Source organism: Scatophagus argus, chromosome 13, assembly GCF_020382885.2.
Source record: "Scatophagus argus isolate fScaArg1 chromosome 13, fScaArg1.pri, whole genome shotgun sequence".
Taxonomy (NCBI): domain Eukaryota; kingdom Metazoa; phylum Chordata; class Actinopteri; family Scatophagidae; genus Scatophagus; species Scatophagus argus.
This window is the reverse complement of record NC_058505.1, coordinates 19,604,472-19,622,567: the sequence shown is the minus strand read 5'-3', so window position 1 is coordinate 19,622,567 and position 18,096 is coordinate 19,604,472. Positions and strand designations below refer to the sequence as shown.

Below are 18,096 nucleotides of genomic sequence, written 5' to 3'. Positions count from 1 at the left end.
TTTTTTTCTAAATGCAAGCGTAACGTGAGCAGTGGTAGGGGTGGAGCACTAGAAAATTTCCTATACCATAACAACAACAGAAGGTAATAATATAATAACTTTGGGGTTTTTTCCATGTTCCACTACCCTCAAGTGGCCAAAAATACCAATGCACCTTTAAGCTTTCCAATCAAACATCAAGAAATTAGATAATTATTTGCATAATAAACCAAAAAGTATTTAGATACCTTCACAGCTAATTCACACACTGTCTATATCAACTGTGCCATGCTTCAAGTTGTTTGGATGTTATTTCTTTATCTATACTCCTTGCTTTACATAGATTATTAATTTCTCTGCAGCCAATACTCATGTTCTCCAAAATTATTACACAATTCCATCTTCATGAGAGCAGAAATGGGGAAAAAATGTAACAATGTAGCCTGCTGGCCTGACAAACCGGTGAAAAGATCTTGTTATATGTGGACCCCCGGCGCTGATCAGTCAGGTAGTGCACAAAAACCACAACAACTTCAAAAATCCTGATCACAAGACAGCAAGCTGCGCAGTGTGGACACTGTAGTGATATGATGACTTTGAAGGTCATGTGGTGTGACCAGGCATCAGCCTGTGAACTTAAACCAGTCAAGACTGTGACATTGCCAACATTTGAGGAGATTTAAAAGAACAATTTTTCCCCACAGTTCTAGTAAGCAGTGTTTTAACATTAAACTTGTTTCTTGTACTGCTAGCCACGATATCCGCATCGAATTTGTCCAATTTCCTCTCTTCCTTTCCCTGCTGAGGGCAATACTGCCCATCAGTGTTGGCTGACAAAGTGACCCCGTGCATCAACGTCTTTAGAAGTGGAAAAGAGTGAAAAGCGAGCCAGGGCAGTCAGCAGACTGGCTGTCTCCTCAGCTGTGTGCATACCACTGTTTAGAGTAAGACTGTAATAGACTCTTTATCATCATTATGATCCCGCAGCGAAAGAGTAGGAGCCGTAATCCCCCTGTTCCTCCTCACCGCTTGTTTTCAAAGCATAAATTCCAGCAGAGGATTTCCACATATTTGGGTAGAGTTTCCACGGAAGAGAAGGAATGTGTTATTGTATTTGTACCATGTTTTGCTCTTTCTGTTTATCTCTTTCTCTTGTTCTTCTTTCTTTTGTTTTGCTTTCTTGTTTGCTTCTTTGTGTACTCTTTTTTTCTTTCTCTTGTTTCTTTCCCCTCACCCAGCATGTCATGTCAAAGAAAACTGGGCTTCTCCAGAAATTATGACTGAAATAACAAGGACCATGTGCTTACGTGAAGCGTAATGTTTCAAAGTACAGTGCTGCAAGATACACATTTTTTTTTTTGTCTTTTTTGTTTATGACAGGGGTTCAAGGTTTGAACAGCACCCAAACATTACCAAGAGTAGACGCTTTGCCTAATAATCCTTGTTCTCTCTTGGCTAAAACAAGACAGAGACAGAGAGAGGTCTGTAGCTGAGGGCAATTATCATTTAATGATTTTCTGCTTTTTCCTCTTCCAGGAGCCATTAGCCTTGCACGCACCTGAATTTTACAGGGAAGAGCTGTGTGTGTGTGTGTGTGTGTGTGTGTGTGTGTGTGTGTGCGTGTTTAGGGGAGGGGAGGGGGGTTGATCTCCTCTGTGGAAACACGAGACAGAGGTAGAACTCAAGGACACAAACTCAAAACCTGAAACTGCCACATTCCTCGGTGTCAATAATTATTGATGGACGAGAGTGTATCAAGAGAAGAAGAAGAGCCCAGCCATTATTTATTTAAATATATTTCAGCAGCAGCAAAAATTTAACTCAAGAGTAGAAAGTGTTGATGATTTAGTTGAAGCTTACATCCTCAAATTGCCTCTCATATTCAGTTCTGTTTATATGCTCACTGATTCGAAGAAGGAGTTTATTAAGAAATGGAGTGTGTATGCTGCGATAACTAAAAGGCTGCTCCTGTTTTGTGTTGTTTTGTTGTGTTTGTTTGTTTGTTTGGGGGGGGTTATGCAAATAATCATACTCAGTTATCTTAGACTGACCGATCGCCTCCTCAGGTGTCCAGTAGCCTGACGTGTCACAGATGCGAGGTGAGGTAGCCTCATGGGCGTACTGGTGGAAAACACCGTCTTTCTCACAGTCTCCACAATTGATAGCGGACTCATGTAGGGAGGAGCTGGAACAAACGGAAATAAGAGCTGCTAATTATGAAATGTCACACTTTATCTTTCATATGTCGCAACAAGCCAAATGTGTCTCCTTTAAAAGTTGCACATGGGTGAGTTGTTAATTTATCAGGTCATCTTTTTGAACTTGTAATGTTGAGAAGTATGATGTGACCACATTATTTTAACATTAGCAAAGAAAAAAGTTTTTGTTCAGATGGTCATCATGGACTGGTAAAAAGAAAACATGAAGGTCACAAATTAAAAAAAAATACTGGAAGATGGATATAAATAATTAAGATAAAGAACCCATGCAGTCTTACCTCTGATAAAGCGGTCCCCATGTAGGTGGCAGCCAGTAGATAGAGACAGAATCCGGACTTTGGTCTGTCAAAATGGGAGCCATAGGGATGGGGGCAGGTTTACGGTCTGTCAGCCACTTCTGGTAGACCAAGTCAAGGTAACAGTGCATCCGAGCCACTTGGTTGGGAGTGAAATGGTTGGTGCAGTTGTCATCTGATGTGGTGCAATGACAAAGAAAAAGCACAGGGAATCATCATGAGTTCAAACACTGGCCAACACCCACTTTAGTCCAAACTGCAAGGTTGAAAGTAATTAGCTTCATTACAGACATCTGATGACAGGAGGTGAGGTAACATCTTGTGAATCCAACAGCAATTTCCTTTATAAACTATTCTCAGAGTGAATAGCAGGACAATGATTAGGTCTAATAGTCAAAGAGTTATTTTGAATAGAAATGATTAACACAATCATATCATTCTGCCCTAAAGATAGAGTGACACATCACCCATGTGTTTAAGAGCAGGTAATCTTGAAGTAAAACTGTGATTCAAATGTGAAAATAAGCAAGTGCCTCAATGACCTTTAAAGTGTAGTAATACTATGTAACTACAATAATACTTTAATAAGTTATGTATCTTCTTGTTTTGTGAGAAAATTTTACTAAAAATAGCCAGCTGAGGCTTCACATAGCAAATATAAAATGTAATGCAATTTGTTTTATTTGTATTAACTATATGTAGGATAAGTTGTGTACTTGCAGTGTGAGTATGTACATGTCAAGAGGTAGATTACTTTTACTTTAAGTGACTCACCTCTGTCCCTTCTAAAAATGAACAAATTATATGGATTGGCCTGTAATTGTCTTGTGGGTCACTAATTGGTTTCAACATCTTTGGCAGTACGCCTGCTGTTATGGAAAGTAAAGAACATGCATTCACCACACCTGTGTAACTCATGTAGTTGCTGTAAGGTGTGTCCTGGTATGTGGTGACTCCACAGGTATCATTGACGGCTCCAGGATCATGGCAGGCTTTGGATTTTGGTGTTGGTGCAGTGTCAGCACACAGATCTCCTGTTTCCATGGATGGGGTGGTCTCCTGCAAGTACACATGGCACAGTAATGTTGTCAAAAGTACTGATACTTAAATACTTTTACCATACTACATGTGAATGTAGGCATAACTGAAGAAAGGCACTTTGCCACATAAAGTAACATTTATGATATGGCAATACATTGAAATACTGGCGATAATATTCATTATATATTTAAGTATAATATTTAATGAAAACCTTCCTACCTTGGGACACAAAAAGTTACATTATATATCATCACAGGGAGATTAAAGGGTCTTACCTGACATGGGTCATCACAGGAGTCCCGCTCACTCACCCCCTTGAATACATGGTACAGTCCCAAGATGTGGCCCATCTCATGAATCATGGTGTTTTGGTGGCCTATGGTACCGAAGTAGGAAGGGTTCAGTACCATCCCACCTGAGGACACATGATAACATTCAAAGTATGAGTCATAATGTTTTTATTACCTACATACTGGAAAGCAAGAAAACATTTGATAGTCTTCACAAGACTGAAATCTAAAATCTTTCAAGACTCTAACAACTCATTCCACTGCTTTGATGGGATGTAATGATTTGGAAAACTGTCCCTCAACAGGTGAACCGGTTCAATGCCCTTTGGCAGGACAATAAATAAAAAAGGAAATCTCCAGATTCTTCTTTTGTATCTAAAATGAAACCATGTTCTGGTCAAAACAAGTGATCCAAAAAAAATGTGGCATTGTAACTACCTGTTGTGTGTTTACTTGCCGCCACCACAGAAAGCATTTCCAAAACAGAAGAGACCACCACAGTAAAAAGTAAACTTTTGTACTTCAAACCAAAAACAGGATACGGTAAATAGTGGATATTGGACATTTTTGCCATATTGAATTTCTGCAGAAATCTTGTATTTATTTGGAACCAACCACTAAAAATCCACTGAAAGAAACACCATGACCACTGAAGATGATTAGGAATAAAATCTAAATTACAAAATCACTGAAAAACAATGGAGGAAGGTCATCAACAATATATGTTACATATAAATTCCATTCCATATAAGTCCATGAATGCATGATGAGCTCAGTTATGAATTCTAGGTGATAGGCGGGCTGGATTGAGAAGATAAATCAGGCCTCCTCTCTGATCATGAATGGTCAGCAGAACTTGGAAGAGGGCCTTTCTACATGCACACGTTTTACAGGCAGACAGCAACATAAGAATATATTGGAAAAAATCTTTATGTTGGAGCAAATGTCTGGCTGTATACTAATATACTGAAAACTCTTCTGCAATATTTGCTTTTGCTCAGCTCTTGATTGTATGCTCTGTCATTTGTGGAGGACAAGGAAGTATTTTGGTCCTGATTTTTGGTCCTGTTTGTTGGTCTGTGTGTCCATTAGTTAGCAGGATATCTCAAAATATATAATAGGTTTAGTGGAAAGGAACAAGGGACTTGTTTTTCTGTGTGGATCTGGGCAGAGGATAAGATAAGATAAGATAAGACAAGATAATACCTCTTTGGACATTTTTGCTGATGTACTTCCTTGAACGGAAAGAGCATTCTGTTTGTATCTTATTTATGCAATTGTACAAAAACACAAACTTAATTAGAAAATTAAAGACAAAATAAAAATCAAAATCCAAAAGATAGCAATTTTAAAATTGGCTATGGTTTTGAGGCTATGGTGAATTCTTAGAAATAATAGCCTTAAAGTGGAGATTACAGGTTTTCTGCAGCATGCTGATAATCGCAGAATCAAGAACAGACATGACAGTTATTGGTTTTTTAATTAGAAACAGTGTGTTCGGTGGTGAAGGCATTGAACAATGAAGACATTAAATACGAAGACACTAAACAACAGGGCCTCCGGAGACAACTTGTCATCCACTAACTTCTTTTTAAACAGGGGCAGATGCTGAGCAACTGAAACAAAATGAGGGAGACATTCAGTAGAGAACTGAATTCAACTGTTGAAATAGCTACCTCAAACCCATACATACAGACCAATAACGTATTACCTCAAAACAGAGCCACAGCTTTTTAGAACAAAAAGCTAGAACAGCCTTAAGCAAGAGTTCATTCCCCTGCTGAACATATTAAAAATAGTTAATTAAGTTAATAGAAGTTATCATTACAAAGATTCCAGTAAATAATTTCAACTGAGAAAATGCTGTCACTTCATGAGATTATATTTTTACAGAGGATCTGCAAAACCTGTAAACCTGTGGTGGACTACTGCTGTATGTATGTATGTTTCAGTCTGTGAGTTTATTGAGAGAAACAAAAAACAAATTCCTTGTTTGTGTTCACATTCTGGCGGCACGGTGGTGCAGTGGTTAGCACTGTCGCCTCATAGCAAGAGGGTTCCAGGTTTGAATCCCGGTCTGGGCCCTTCTATGTGGAGTTTGCATGTTCTCCCTGTGCCTGCGTGGGTTTTCTCCAGGTACTCTGGCTTCCTCCCGCAATACCAAAAATGTGCATTAGGTTAATTGGCTACTCTAAATTGCCCCTAGGTGTGAGTGTGAGAGTGTGTGGTTGTCTGTCTTTGTGTGTTGGCCCTGCGATTGACTGGCGACCAGTCCAGGGTGTACCCCACCTCTCGCCCGTAGTCGACTGGGATAGGCTCCAGCTCCCCCGCGACCCTGACAGATAAGCGGTATAGAAAATGGATGGATGGATGGATGTTCACATGCTTGGTAGTCAAGATAGTTTCGGGTTTGAGTCTGGGTTGAGTTCTGTGTGGAGTTTGCATGTTCTCCTTGTGCCTGCATGGGTTTTCTTTGTGTACTTCAGCTTCCTCCCACGACCCCCAAAAATATGCATATTAGGTTAATTGCCTACTCTACATTGCCCCTAGGTGTGTGCGTGTGTGTGATTGTCTATCTTTGTGTGTCAGCTCTGCAACTGACAGGCAACCAGTCCAGCTGCCTCTCGCCTATAGTCAGCTGGGATAGGATGAGGCCAGCGACCCTGCACGGATAAGTGAGTTAAGAATGGGATGGTTGAACAAAGGGACAACACCAAAACATTATGGTTCCAGACACAGCTATCACCAGTGCAGAGGCATAAAAACACGGAGATTTAAAAAAATAAATGCTTCCACTGGAGGCACACCTACCCTATGTGTCTCCTACTTTTGAGTCCACTCGCTACATTGTGCTGGCACAAGAAGAAAAAAGTGCATAAATAATAAAGAACAGCTGGCATCTGGGCATGGGTGGCAACAATGGCATTGAGCCCACAGTGCCATTTGTTTGTTTGGTTGTTGTTGAGTTGATTAGCCTTTTCCAGTGGAAAGAGGCCTAATGATCAGAAGAGAAGAAAGGCAATGTGCTGGGAAAATCTCTGCTGGCTCCAGGTGGTTACACCATCTCCTTTGGATATTGCCAGAGAAGACAGCAGAGGATGGAAGAAGAAGGGATGGATAAAAACAGAAGAGGACCCAGAAAGAGGAGCAGAATATAAGAAAGAAGAAGTGATGAGAAAACTAAGAAGAAAGAGGAAGACACAAGAAGCAAGAAGTGTGAAAAGATGACATTTATATACAATACACAGCAGTTTGATATAATATCACTTACCTTGGTGGGTAAGAGCCTCCTTTGCCCAAGGCCAAGTTGCAGATCCTGCCAGCTCTTCACGCACAGAGTTGCTGGCAAAGAAAACATTGAGTGTGTCAGTGCCGCTCAGGTGTAGCACCTCCTTCAGCTCTTTCACGCTCATATAGGCCCTGCAGAAATGGAAAAAGAGAAAATATGAAACTATTGGGACACCTTAAACTATACAGAACAGTTTTCTTTGTGTGCTTGAAGTTGGTGGACTAATTAGAAAGTACGAATTTGTAGTTCAGAGGAGTATGTAGTTACTGTTACTGTTCTGAACATAAACCTGGCCATACAGTATATCCAACCTATATCAAGGGAAAATGTTAATTTGTTCATCTACACATCTTTAAAAGGTTTTTTTAAAAAAATATATTTTTTATTTTATTTACTTTATTAATCCCAAGCTGGGAAAATACTTCTCTGCATTTAACCCATCACTGATTGAAACACACACATGCAACATGCAGTGAAACATACAGGAGCAGTGGGCTGTGTGTGTTTCAGTTCTGTGTTCTTTTTACAGAAAAAAAAAATAAGTGAAACAAAGAACCAGTTTTCCAAAACATGAATGTATGAATGAATGTATCCACAAGTCATAGCTTTCTTTTCTTCATAGTTAGCTGGGAAAGCATGCAAAAGCTACCAACTTCACAAACAAGACAAGAAACCTGAGGTTGCTTCCCCAAGCTAGCTGATGTTAGTGCTTTAGCTTATTCACAAGCCAGTTTTCTTCTTCCCACATGAGTTAAAGGCCCTACACAGTCACCCACACAGGTGTTTTCACTTATGATACCTCATTCAACCTTTTATCGGCACACTGCAGGTGTGTCACACTGTGTTTAATTGGCATGTCCAAATTTTTATATTTATTTTTGGTTCAACATACTGCAGGTTTAAGTTAACTGGACCTATGCATTAATCTTTATCTAAAATACAGTATATACAGGTCACAATGTGTACATATTTCAGCGCTGGTGTTAGTGCTAGAAGGGCTAAGGGAAAACAAGTAAGGGTTAAACAAGGAAAAACAAGCATATTTTGCACAATGTTAGAGTATTCTTTTAAGAATAGACAAGTTTGCTTCAGTCCATCAACATCTGTCTCTGCCTGTATGTAGCTTCCAAATCCTAATTGTTTGAATTGGTCAGGGTACTTAAAACCACTGTACCCCTGCAGCTCACCTCTCCCTCCTCCTCCCCCTCCTCCTCCCCCCACCTCTCCCTCTCTCTTTTTCTCTCTTTCTGTGCTTCATTACCCTGGAGGCACTTTGACGTATGAAGCCGACTTTATTTTTCTCGGCTGTGGTGATGTCATGTGTCATTTTTCTCCTTTGCTTTCATGGCTGGAAAGTGTTTTGCACCTATCCACCTTCCTGGGTCTGAGCGCCTTGTGGGGTCTCACTGACTGCCTGATTTGCACATGCCAGACAGTTAAAGCCTTTTGCTGAGTTTTTCTGGAGCATTACAACTGTTTCATGCAAAGTCAGTGTAGATGACTTTTGTGTATCTGTGTGTATTCACATTTTTGCATCTGTTGCATGTAATGTATTACATATCAACATTGCCACAAGTCTTCCACTGGTGCATTAGCATAAAATTGGGTCTGATCATATTCATGTAATTGTGATGTTCATCATATTCATATTTACAGAAATACATATTGTTAAATATATGAATCATTTCTGTTATCTCACACAGGCAGAGCTTTTCATTTAAGGGTTTTTCAAAAGTTATAATGTAATGGATTATTGTTTCATGGAGTAAAGGTTTTATGTGACTGATCAAGTTCAGCTGTGGAGCTAACTTTGTTTCAATTACTAAGCCTTGCTTTAATCTTTACCTCAGTCACTTCAAGTGTATTTGAATGATTTGTTTTATGTTGTAAAAAGGAGTAAAAAGGTTTATGTTTTTGATCAAGCTCAGCTGTAGGGCTGAATTTATTTATATTATTTAATATTACTTAACCATGCTATAATCTTAAAAGGTTTGAAAGTGCTTGTTTTTTTCATCATAAATATAATTTATTTAATTGCTCATTAAAAATACTTCAGCTTTGGCTTAGTGCTGCTTACAGTGTTCCAACAGCCTGGAGGATGGACAGGTGAGCTTGTGACCGTAAGACCTAAGCTTTCAGCTGGGAAAATGGATGAAATAAGAAAGCAATAATCCCTTTCCTCCCATACACTACTGTCAGTGTACCATTAAGTAATGCACTTCACCTCTACATTGGTCCAAAGGTGTTGCTCAGCAGCCAAGAGCTCTGCATGTGTGTAATCCTCCCCCTAATGCAATCCCTACCTCAGTGCATGTCTTGTACTGTCAATAAGAACGTGTTTTCTCAGGCACTTTGCCTGACTAAATGAGGTTTAAGATTTAAGATGCTTGAGGGAAACCCTGCTCTCACTACATTACTGAAGCTAAGTTCAGCTGAGGCTGCATGCAGTATCCATCACCCTGCTGTGCAATTACATCTGGCAGAACGTTGACCACTTAAGAGTCAACTCTTCGACTTCTGAGACCCAGAGGATGTTTAAAAGGACATCTAAACCCAACCTGGCAAAAGATAAATGCCTCTACATGACTGAAGTTAAAATCCTGGTCGTGTATGAACAAAATTACCATTTGTCGGTAAGTCAGACACTGTATGAATCAACAGCAGGGTCAGCACTACCACTGTAATGGTACATGGTACCACCATGTAAACTGTGGATGTGTGTCTACTTTAAATAATTTTGTTGACAAGTTAGTTACTTTGAGGTCTCATGAATCAAAAGACAGACTCTTAAAACAGCAGTCGAACATTATGACATACTGTATTACAGTATATGCTTTACTGTGTACTTCACTTGCCATTTTAAGTTGCTGAAATAAAGTAAATTCAAAGCATCTACAATCTAAACAGTTGCTCCACAAATCTTGTCAAGTACAGTGCAAGGAGAAGATACCAGCACTCACAGGTCATATATTAAAAGTGCGCAGAATATTTTGGTGCAGGAGCATACTAGCTCATACTGAGAACCAGTCACACACAATGAGCCCCAAGTAATCACATCTGCATGCAACATAATTTTAAATTTGGAGATGCCTGTTCCAGTTGGATCAATGACAAAACCCTCCCCTGACCACCAATCGTAGCTTAGCAACCATAATTAGGTAATGCAGTCACCTGCTAGAACTGAGAAGCTGCTTTTGTATATCTTGCATCTGAAAACCAGGTGGCAACCTTCTCCGCTGAAAACTGAAGCCAGTGCAGATGTGCCAAACGCTGCAGTTCCAAAAATGGCCACTTGAGGCTGCTGTTCAAAGTGAGCCAATCCTCATAGACCCCCATGTTAAAATACCACACCAAATAAACATATTAGCCTGGCACCAAAACAATTTGGACTCTGTCCATTGTCCCCATTCATGATAAGAGTAAGGGATGTGAATTTTTATATAAACCGCTCATTTTGTTAATGTTAGCGCTTCAAATTAAGCATGATGAAGGGCCTGGACGTTTTGAGTGACTAGCTGTCTGTACATGTTAAGTCAGCTAATATGAGTCACTCAACTTGACTTCTCAGCATATTTGGGGTGTTGGTATCCCAAGCTGAGATTCCCCAAGCTGTGGGTGATGTCACAGAGATTACAGCCATGTTTTATCCGGTCTATGCTTGTTTTGACGATTACTAAGAATTTTAATGTTAAATGTGCCACCAGTGTCATTGAGAGGAAAGTCGGGTAGCAACAGTAACTTAGAGTTGGACTTAGTTAATGGTCAGTTACCTTAATGGCTTTGCTTGAAGGCTCACATGAACATGTCATGTACACTCTCACTTGCATAGAAAGCATAAGCCAAAGCAAAATCAGTGGATCAACAGTGAGACAGAAGTGAATCTGCATCAGAGGTTGCATTCTCTGTTCTGGGAAACACTGCAACTATGTTTGTATCAGTGACTAAAACATGACCACAATAAAACTTGACCAGAATAAAACTTGAGCTTCAAGCTCACATAAAGTGTCAAACAAGGCTGGAACAGATTTGTTCTTTCAGGGAAAATTGCCTGGAGCACATTGCATACAAGTGAACTGACCAGGATTTACTCACCAAAAAAATGTTAGCAAATCCTGGACATGTGTCTCAGCATAAATGGACATGATGTACCCCACCACCCCATCACTCCCTCTCCACCGTTGCCTCTGTCTATCTGTCTTTCCCCTTCCCGATCGGTTTTCTTTATTGTAATGCCAGAATCTGAGGTGTACCTGGCCATAACTGTAGAACTGGCTCTTGACAACAAATTTGTGTCCTGACAGCATCTGGCTTCAAAAATCTGTGGCCCTGTTCTGGCCAGCAGCAGCTGCACACATATAGGGTCCCACAATCTGAATGCCTGGCCAAGAGCTCAGAGACAAGGGGGGAGGGGGAGATATCACAAACCCAGATACTAAACATAAAAACGGTTCAGTGCTCCACAAATGCCAGCGAAATGTCATCCTCACATTAATTCTCCCCCTGCCTGAGAAAGTTGCGAGTTAGGATCCAGGGACACACACATTCATGCAGGCATGCTGAAACACTCACACACATCAGCATTTTCAGCAAGCTGGGGTCAGGACCTTTCCAGGAGACCTACACTACTGTTAGTCTGCTGGGCCCAGGTTTTACGACACTCTGGTCTCCCGTGGATTGGCTGTTCATGTTGTCCTTAGTTGAGGGTCAGGAGCTTATAGACAGGAACTCTGGCAAGATTCACTGCAGGAGTTACATCACTGCGAAGAAGTACACACCTTCTTTTGACTTTTGAATTTTGCTTTTGAAACTCTGTACAGCAGAGGCCTTATTTATGAAAATCTATGCTACAAAAACAAAAAGTTGACATATATAAAATCCAGAGTCGCTGATTCATAAAAGCATTCTCATATCAACATCAACAGATTGCAGTGATCTCTCCAATTCTATGTCACATATCAAACTAAAACAGATTCCACTTACCACCCAAAAGTAAGGGTACCGGATGCATTTTTATTTGGTTTTTGGAATATTCTTTGCAAAAATCAAATTAAATCTACAATAAATCACTTTATGTAACTGAGGCCATCAAACCCAGACCTCTGTTTGTGCAAAGCAACAGAGCACTCTGTGCTGTCTGCTGTCCAGCTTTTTTCATTAGTGTCCATCTTCTCTCTGCAGGGTACAGAGCTCAGACTGAGAAGGGGGAACATCAGACCATAACAAGCAGAGCAAAATTTTTCCTGTGTGTCTCATTGCACCCCCCCCCGTTCACAACAGGACAACATAAATTAACGAGTACTTATGACACTTCCTGCATATGGCCAAGCAATGAGACCACACATATAAGCCAACCTTTTTTTTTTTTTTACTTTTACCTAACTTTAACCTGTGTCTTCCATGGACAGTCAGTCAAGCTCCATGGTGTTTTCCAGCATCAGCCTGATTCACGTTCACATAGCTGCACAAATTCAAACCTGGGAGCTGCACGACACAACCGCAGTGTCCTGCTGTGGTCCAATTTGGAGATGTCCCATTCAACTTTTGACACAGTTGGAGATAAAGTGCATGGCTCAAGGAAACCTATGTTTTCATTAAGGAATCAAGTTTTTCCTTTTAAATCCATACCAACACTTGGCAGCAAGTTATTAGGTATTTAAACTGTTGATCCAGAAGCATGGTTCCCTAACCCATTAGCTACTACTGCTGCTATCTCAGCAAGAATTAGAACCAAAGAATAAATTGTCCTTGGCGACTCTTATAACTTCCTTTTCTCCAAGACAAAAATATAGCATTGTAGCATTTGACTGCATGATCACACTACTTCATGGAAAAAGAGAGGAAATGTTGATGCTACACCTACACGACCATCGCCACTGGAGAATGAAGTTAAATCACTTGCTACATGCTACTCCCACCACAAACAAGATAGAAAATCTTTATTTCTCCATGTTCACTTTGTATCACAAAATAGTCTCACTCACACACACACACACACACACACACACACACACACACACAAGCATAAACACATCTTCGTTTATTAATTTAACAGAATGCTTTTTTTGTGTACCAAGCCATTTGCCAATAGTAAACCATAAGCATATATCCAGTCTTTCTTGCCTTTCTTCACAGTACAACAGCTCTATCATGATCAGTCATGTTTACAAGAATGACAAAACAATAATAATTACATTTTATATACTATATTTTTTGCCTCATTCCCTTCTTTGTGCTTATTAGCACAGTGTTGCCTTCACTTTCTTTTGTTTGCTAATAACTAAAGGAATCAGTAGGTAGTCTTGAATAAAATGCCAAGGTTGCAATTTGAAATTCTGAATCCTCCAGCACAGATGTTGTCAATGACTTACATAACTATAGTGTGCAGTTGACTTTAGTGGAAAATTTAAAAAAATTAAATTTCAATTTTACATCTTTGCTTTAGGTACAAGGTTGTGACGCTGCATTATGGAACAAGGAGCTGCAATAACAAATCCTGTAAATTGGTAAAGAAAGGTCCATTCAACCAAAGTATACATGGAAAAAAGTAGATTCTAGCAGTTTGAAAAATACTAATACATCCTTGTGTAAAGCTGTCACACTCTGTCGACTCCAGACATCAAGCGCTAAATCTATCATTTCAAAAAATAGCTCCAGTTACCATGTTCTGTTTCCCAGGGGCCCAGTGTAAATCTTGTGGTTACAATTTGGATTAAGGATCGGGTCTTTAAGAACCTGGGCCGACGATTTCATGGCGAGACTTCATGCAAGCTATTTGGAACTCTGCATGAGCTGTCTGTCAGAGCAAATGGAAGGCAGCGGGCTGCCACTCGAGTTGTTTAGTAAAAATAAGTGTGTACTTTGGCCTCTTAACCCACCATGCCCACTTCACAGGGCTCTCTCTAAAACCACTGGGGAAAGTGAGAGTACCAATTTGTGCATGCAGCATGTTAAGCTGTTCATTGTACATCCCTGCTGAAGCACTGCAGCGTGCGGAGGCAGATACTCACGTCTTATTATTGGCCATTTAGGCAGAGAGCATCTGGAAAAACATGCTGTCCTCATTGGCAGAAATATTTATCCAACTGAGATGAAATATTTATCCCACTCCAGCAATGCAGACTTTGACATATTTCTCTTGGCTTAATTCAAATTCATATAAACTGAAAACTATATATTCAATAAAATGTTTATGACCAGACATCCTCCTTCTGACAATGATTTAGTGAAGATGCTCCAAATAATAAGACTCTGAGTACTAATGTGTCTTTTTTATTCATGTATGAAGATGATTATCGCTATTTTAATTTGATATTGTAATCCTTCAACTAGAATAGTTACTAAAATAAGATTCCCATATATTTCAACATAAATTCTCAAAGGTCCTTTATTTAGCTCAAGGGCAAGAGAACTAGGCCTTCATTCCCAATTTCCCTTGCATATCTGACAAATGCAAACTCAACTTTTATCAAGCACTGATTCAGTCAAATGTAAATCCTGCAGCCCTAAACATATGAGTACAGCAATGTTACAATGTCACAATGACAATTGTAATGTCACACCTAAACTATGTCTCTTCTCTTGCATAAATATTTTTAATTCACTAATGATTTCCAGTTGCTTCCATTTTGCCATTTTTTTCCGGGGGACTTCAGGAATGCTGCAGCACTGTAACTGAAGCGCATCCTGCACAAACATGTGACATTAAAAGTCTTCCAGGGATTCAGTGGGCATAATCCATCCCTTTCCTGATATTATGTAATATTGCATATTACATAATGTTATGTAATATGCTAAAAGTGAAACTCATGACATCAGAGTAGTGAGTGTGAGAATGACGTGACTTTTGTCTTTAAATCTCACCTGTCGGGAGACTCAGGATCGAAGCAAGTCTTGAGGACGTCAGTGACCTCCGGGTCACAGCAATCTCCATCATCGTAGTCATAGTGAATACTGTTGCACTCTATGTTGCAAACTCCATCCTGTCTCTTCCAGTTGTAGCAGGGCCCCAGTCTAAGGCAGTCTCCTCCATCATGGCCTGTCCTTGGGTGGTCGCACTCAGGGTCACATTGGCGGTTCCCAATCTTCCCAATTCGACAGTTGCTCAGGATGAACTGCTGTCGGAGGCTGGAGTTTTTTACAGTGTGCAAGCTCAGTTCCAGAGTGATATTGTAAGGGCGAAAGGCCTCAGTTAGAGCCTGATGCTGGAGCTGGATCTGGGCTTCAGACACAGTGGGGTTTCCACCATCGTCATCAGCAAGGTTAACGATTCGGTAGCGAACTCGCTTGGGAGCACGGAGCTGCCAGTTGTTGTTGTAGCCTAAGATGATGTCGGTGTTGTCGCAAGGTGTCACGCCGCATTGTGGTGGCAGGAACGAAGAGACAACCTCTTGTTCAGGGACAGGAGTGGTGATGATTGTTGGATGGAGACCAACTTTGTTTGGAGTCCATAGCTGTTCCACCTCAAAGTCAGAAGCAAAATCCAACAGTATTTAAATCAAGTTCAATACTATTCCTAAATTTATTTAACAGTGATATAAGCAATGTGGTTGAATAGTACTTTATAATTTGCCTAATATAAAACAATTAACTTTTATCTAAACAACTGAAAGAGCAGAAATGAAATATAGCATAGTAAATACTTTTGTGAAGTCAGCCCACATTGCCAATAGCGGCTCGCTCTTGTCAATTTGAAGTGGCCGCTTCAGCAGGTCCTCATGAGAACGGTCATATCCCCACAAGACCACACCACCGATATGGCCCCGGAAGCTCTGTCCCTGATCTGATTGGTTACTGCCCAGGAAGAGGGTTCTGCACGCCTTCATGAAGGGACTGTAGAGATTCCCAGACTGAAGACTACTCTCTCCCACCTGAGCGAAAAGGCAAAGGAGAAATGATAGCCAAGAAGATAGGGGTAGAAACAAATAATAAATAATAAATTATCAATAGCTTGTTTCAAAGACAATATTCTAATTTCATTAGCCTCTTATTAGAATTATTAGTGTAAAGTCACCAAGAGCTGCCAGTGTTGGGTAAACTTGTGAAGCTCTCCTTCTGCTTGTTAGCAAAATTAAGGTAGTTAGATATTCACTCTACGCTCTGATTGGCTACAACTGCAACCACATAGACATAAATCAAGAGTCCTGGCCTCTGTCTAAGGACAACCAAATCCAATGTTTTGCGTGTCAAACTTATGATGCATTGATGAAATGCAGATCTGTTACCCTAAAACTGCATTGTCAATAAACCAAAACCAGCATAGGCTCTCACTCTGTCCTATGACCTTTGTCTGACAAAGGTGATGATGGTGAAAGGAGCAGTATCACTCAAGCATTAAAGAACATCTTGATGTCAGTTTGCCAAAGCAATCCCAACTCAAGTGCTATTTACAAGTCTTTCTTCACCAGATGCATTAGATCGTCATGTCAGTTGTCATAAAGATCTGCTGACATGTGAACATCCATGGTTTAGTCAACCTAACGTTTTTTGCATGTTAACATGAAGGCTAGGCATGAAAGACCATTCTTGACCTTGGTAATAGAAGAAGATCATGTGATATGGGTGTACAATGTGGAAAAAGCCAGTAAGGGGATCTTGAGTTGGGATAGCTTTGTCAAAGTGCTATCACTACATTTCAGGGATCAACAAGTTGAAAGTGAAGAATGAATCTCAACCAAACTGTGAACCAAAGTTCAACCATGCACTAAAACCACACACCTTAGCTCCATCAACATACAGAGTCATGTGGAGGCCGTTGTAAGTGGCCATTAGGTGAGTCCAGGCATTGGCTCGGTACCGCTGGTGACTGTAGACAGTTGTGGCTTTTACGGCTCGATCTGTGCGAAGTGTGAAATAGAACCGTGCATCTTTGGTGCTGCCAGGTTCCACAGTGCAGATGCCTACTGACCAGCCTTTCTCACTCAGTGAATGGGAACAGTTGTCAAATACACCTATGGGGAAATGGGGAAAATACATAATTTTGAATGAATGCTGGTGGAGCAGAAAACGTGCAAATGTTCTCCTACTGACTCAAAAGAAAGCAAATTTGTAAATGATCATTGCCCTCAGGAAAAATGAATAAGTAACACACAAGCAAGCAATCTTTCCAACTGATTGCAGTCCTAGAGACAATAGACAGCCACAGGAGAGAGACGTACAGTGACGCTGAAACATGCAGATAGAGAGAATAAACAGAGACCGAGAGAATAGACAGAGCCAGAGACAGCGGGAGAGAACAGACAGAGGAAGGAGAATGGAGGTATTTCGCTCAGCCAAGGCAAGGCCCTGATGTTTCCATCTGCTGTTGCAACAGACACACACAGATCCACATCTGCTCCCCAGATGTCTAACACTGGGACAGAGAAGGGTCAGGGAACCCCCTTCACCCTCCACAGTGCTCTACGTCTGTATGCATGTGCATATGCTTACATGCATATGTGTGTGAAAGTGTGTAAAGTGGGCAATTGTAGCAAAATATCCCAAAGGAGATGAGTTTAAGGGTTAAGCATTTAATTCCATTAAATAAGCAGCGGTTAGCATGCTTTAGTATTGTGATATTATATGTGATCTACTGTACTACCAATTACAATTCATAACATATATATTAGCATCAGTCAATGCATATACACATTACAGTAACAAATGAACTGCTGCAGGTGCTACATAAAGCAATTCATTGTCCATAAATCATCAACACATAACTGTGGAGACGCAAAGTCAGCCTTTACATATATTGCAACATCAAATCTGTATTGCAAGTTCCTGGGCTGAACTGCTTTACAATGTACAGTACATAGCAGTAGGAGGGTGCAGTTTGAAACAAACTTGACCTGAGTTAAGATTTTCATCGTCTCATGCAAAACCAAAATATTGTCAAAAAAGTAACATTTATTCATCATTTCCGTTTCAGACAATAAACGTGATAAACTAAGTCCAATATTCACTCACCTTCTGACACTTATTTGGTCTCCATCAACACCTGAGGG

The 18,096-nt window shown here is 40.3% G+C and overlaps 1 protein-coding gene across 1 annotated transcript in view; it reads right to left on the bottom strand.

Moving 5' to 3' along the window:
• The window catches only part of pappa2 (pappalysin 2), a 68,703-nt gene that overhangs the window by 44,505 nt on the left and 6,102 nt on the right, over positions 1–18,096 (bottom strand). Inside the window, exons 2-9 of the mRNA XM_046409067.1 lie at positions 16,829–17,061; positions 15,754–15,981; positions 14,975–15,573; positions 7,097–7,245; positions 3,811–3,950; positions 3,400–3,553; positions 2,477–2,669; positions 2,031–2,164 (exon numbers count right to left, since the gene is read on the bottom strand). Of these exons, the coding sequence (XP_046265023.1) occupies positions 2,031–2,164; positions 2,477–2,669; positions 3,400–3,553; positions 3,811–3,950; positions 7,097–7,245; positions 14,975–15,573; positions 15,754–15,981; positions 16,829–17,061 (1,830 nt within the window). The remainder of the gene's footprint in view (positions 1–2,030; positions 2,165–2,476; positions 2,670–3,399; positions 3,554–3,810; positions 3,951–7,096; positions 7,246–14,974; positions 15,574–15,753; positions 15,982–16,828; positions 17,062–18,096) is intronic.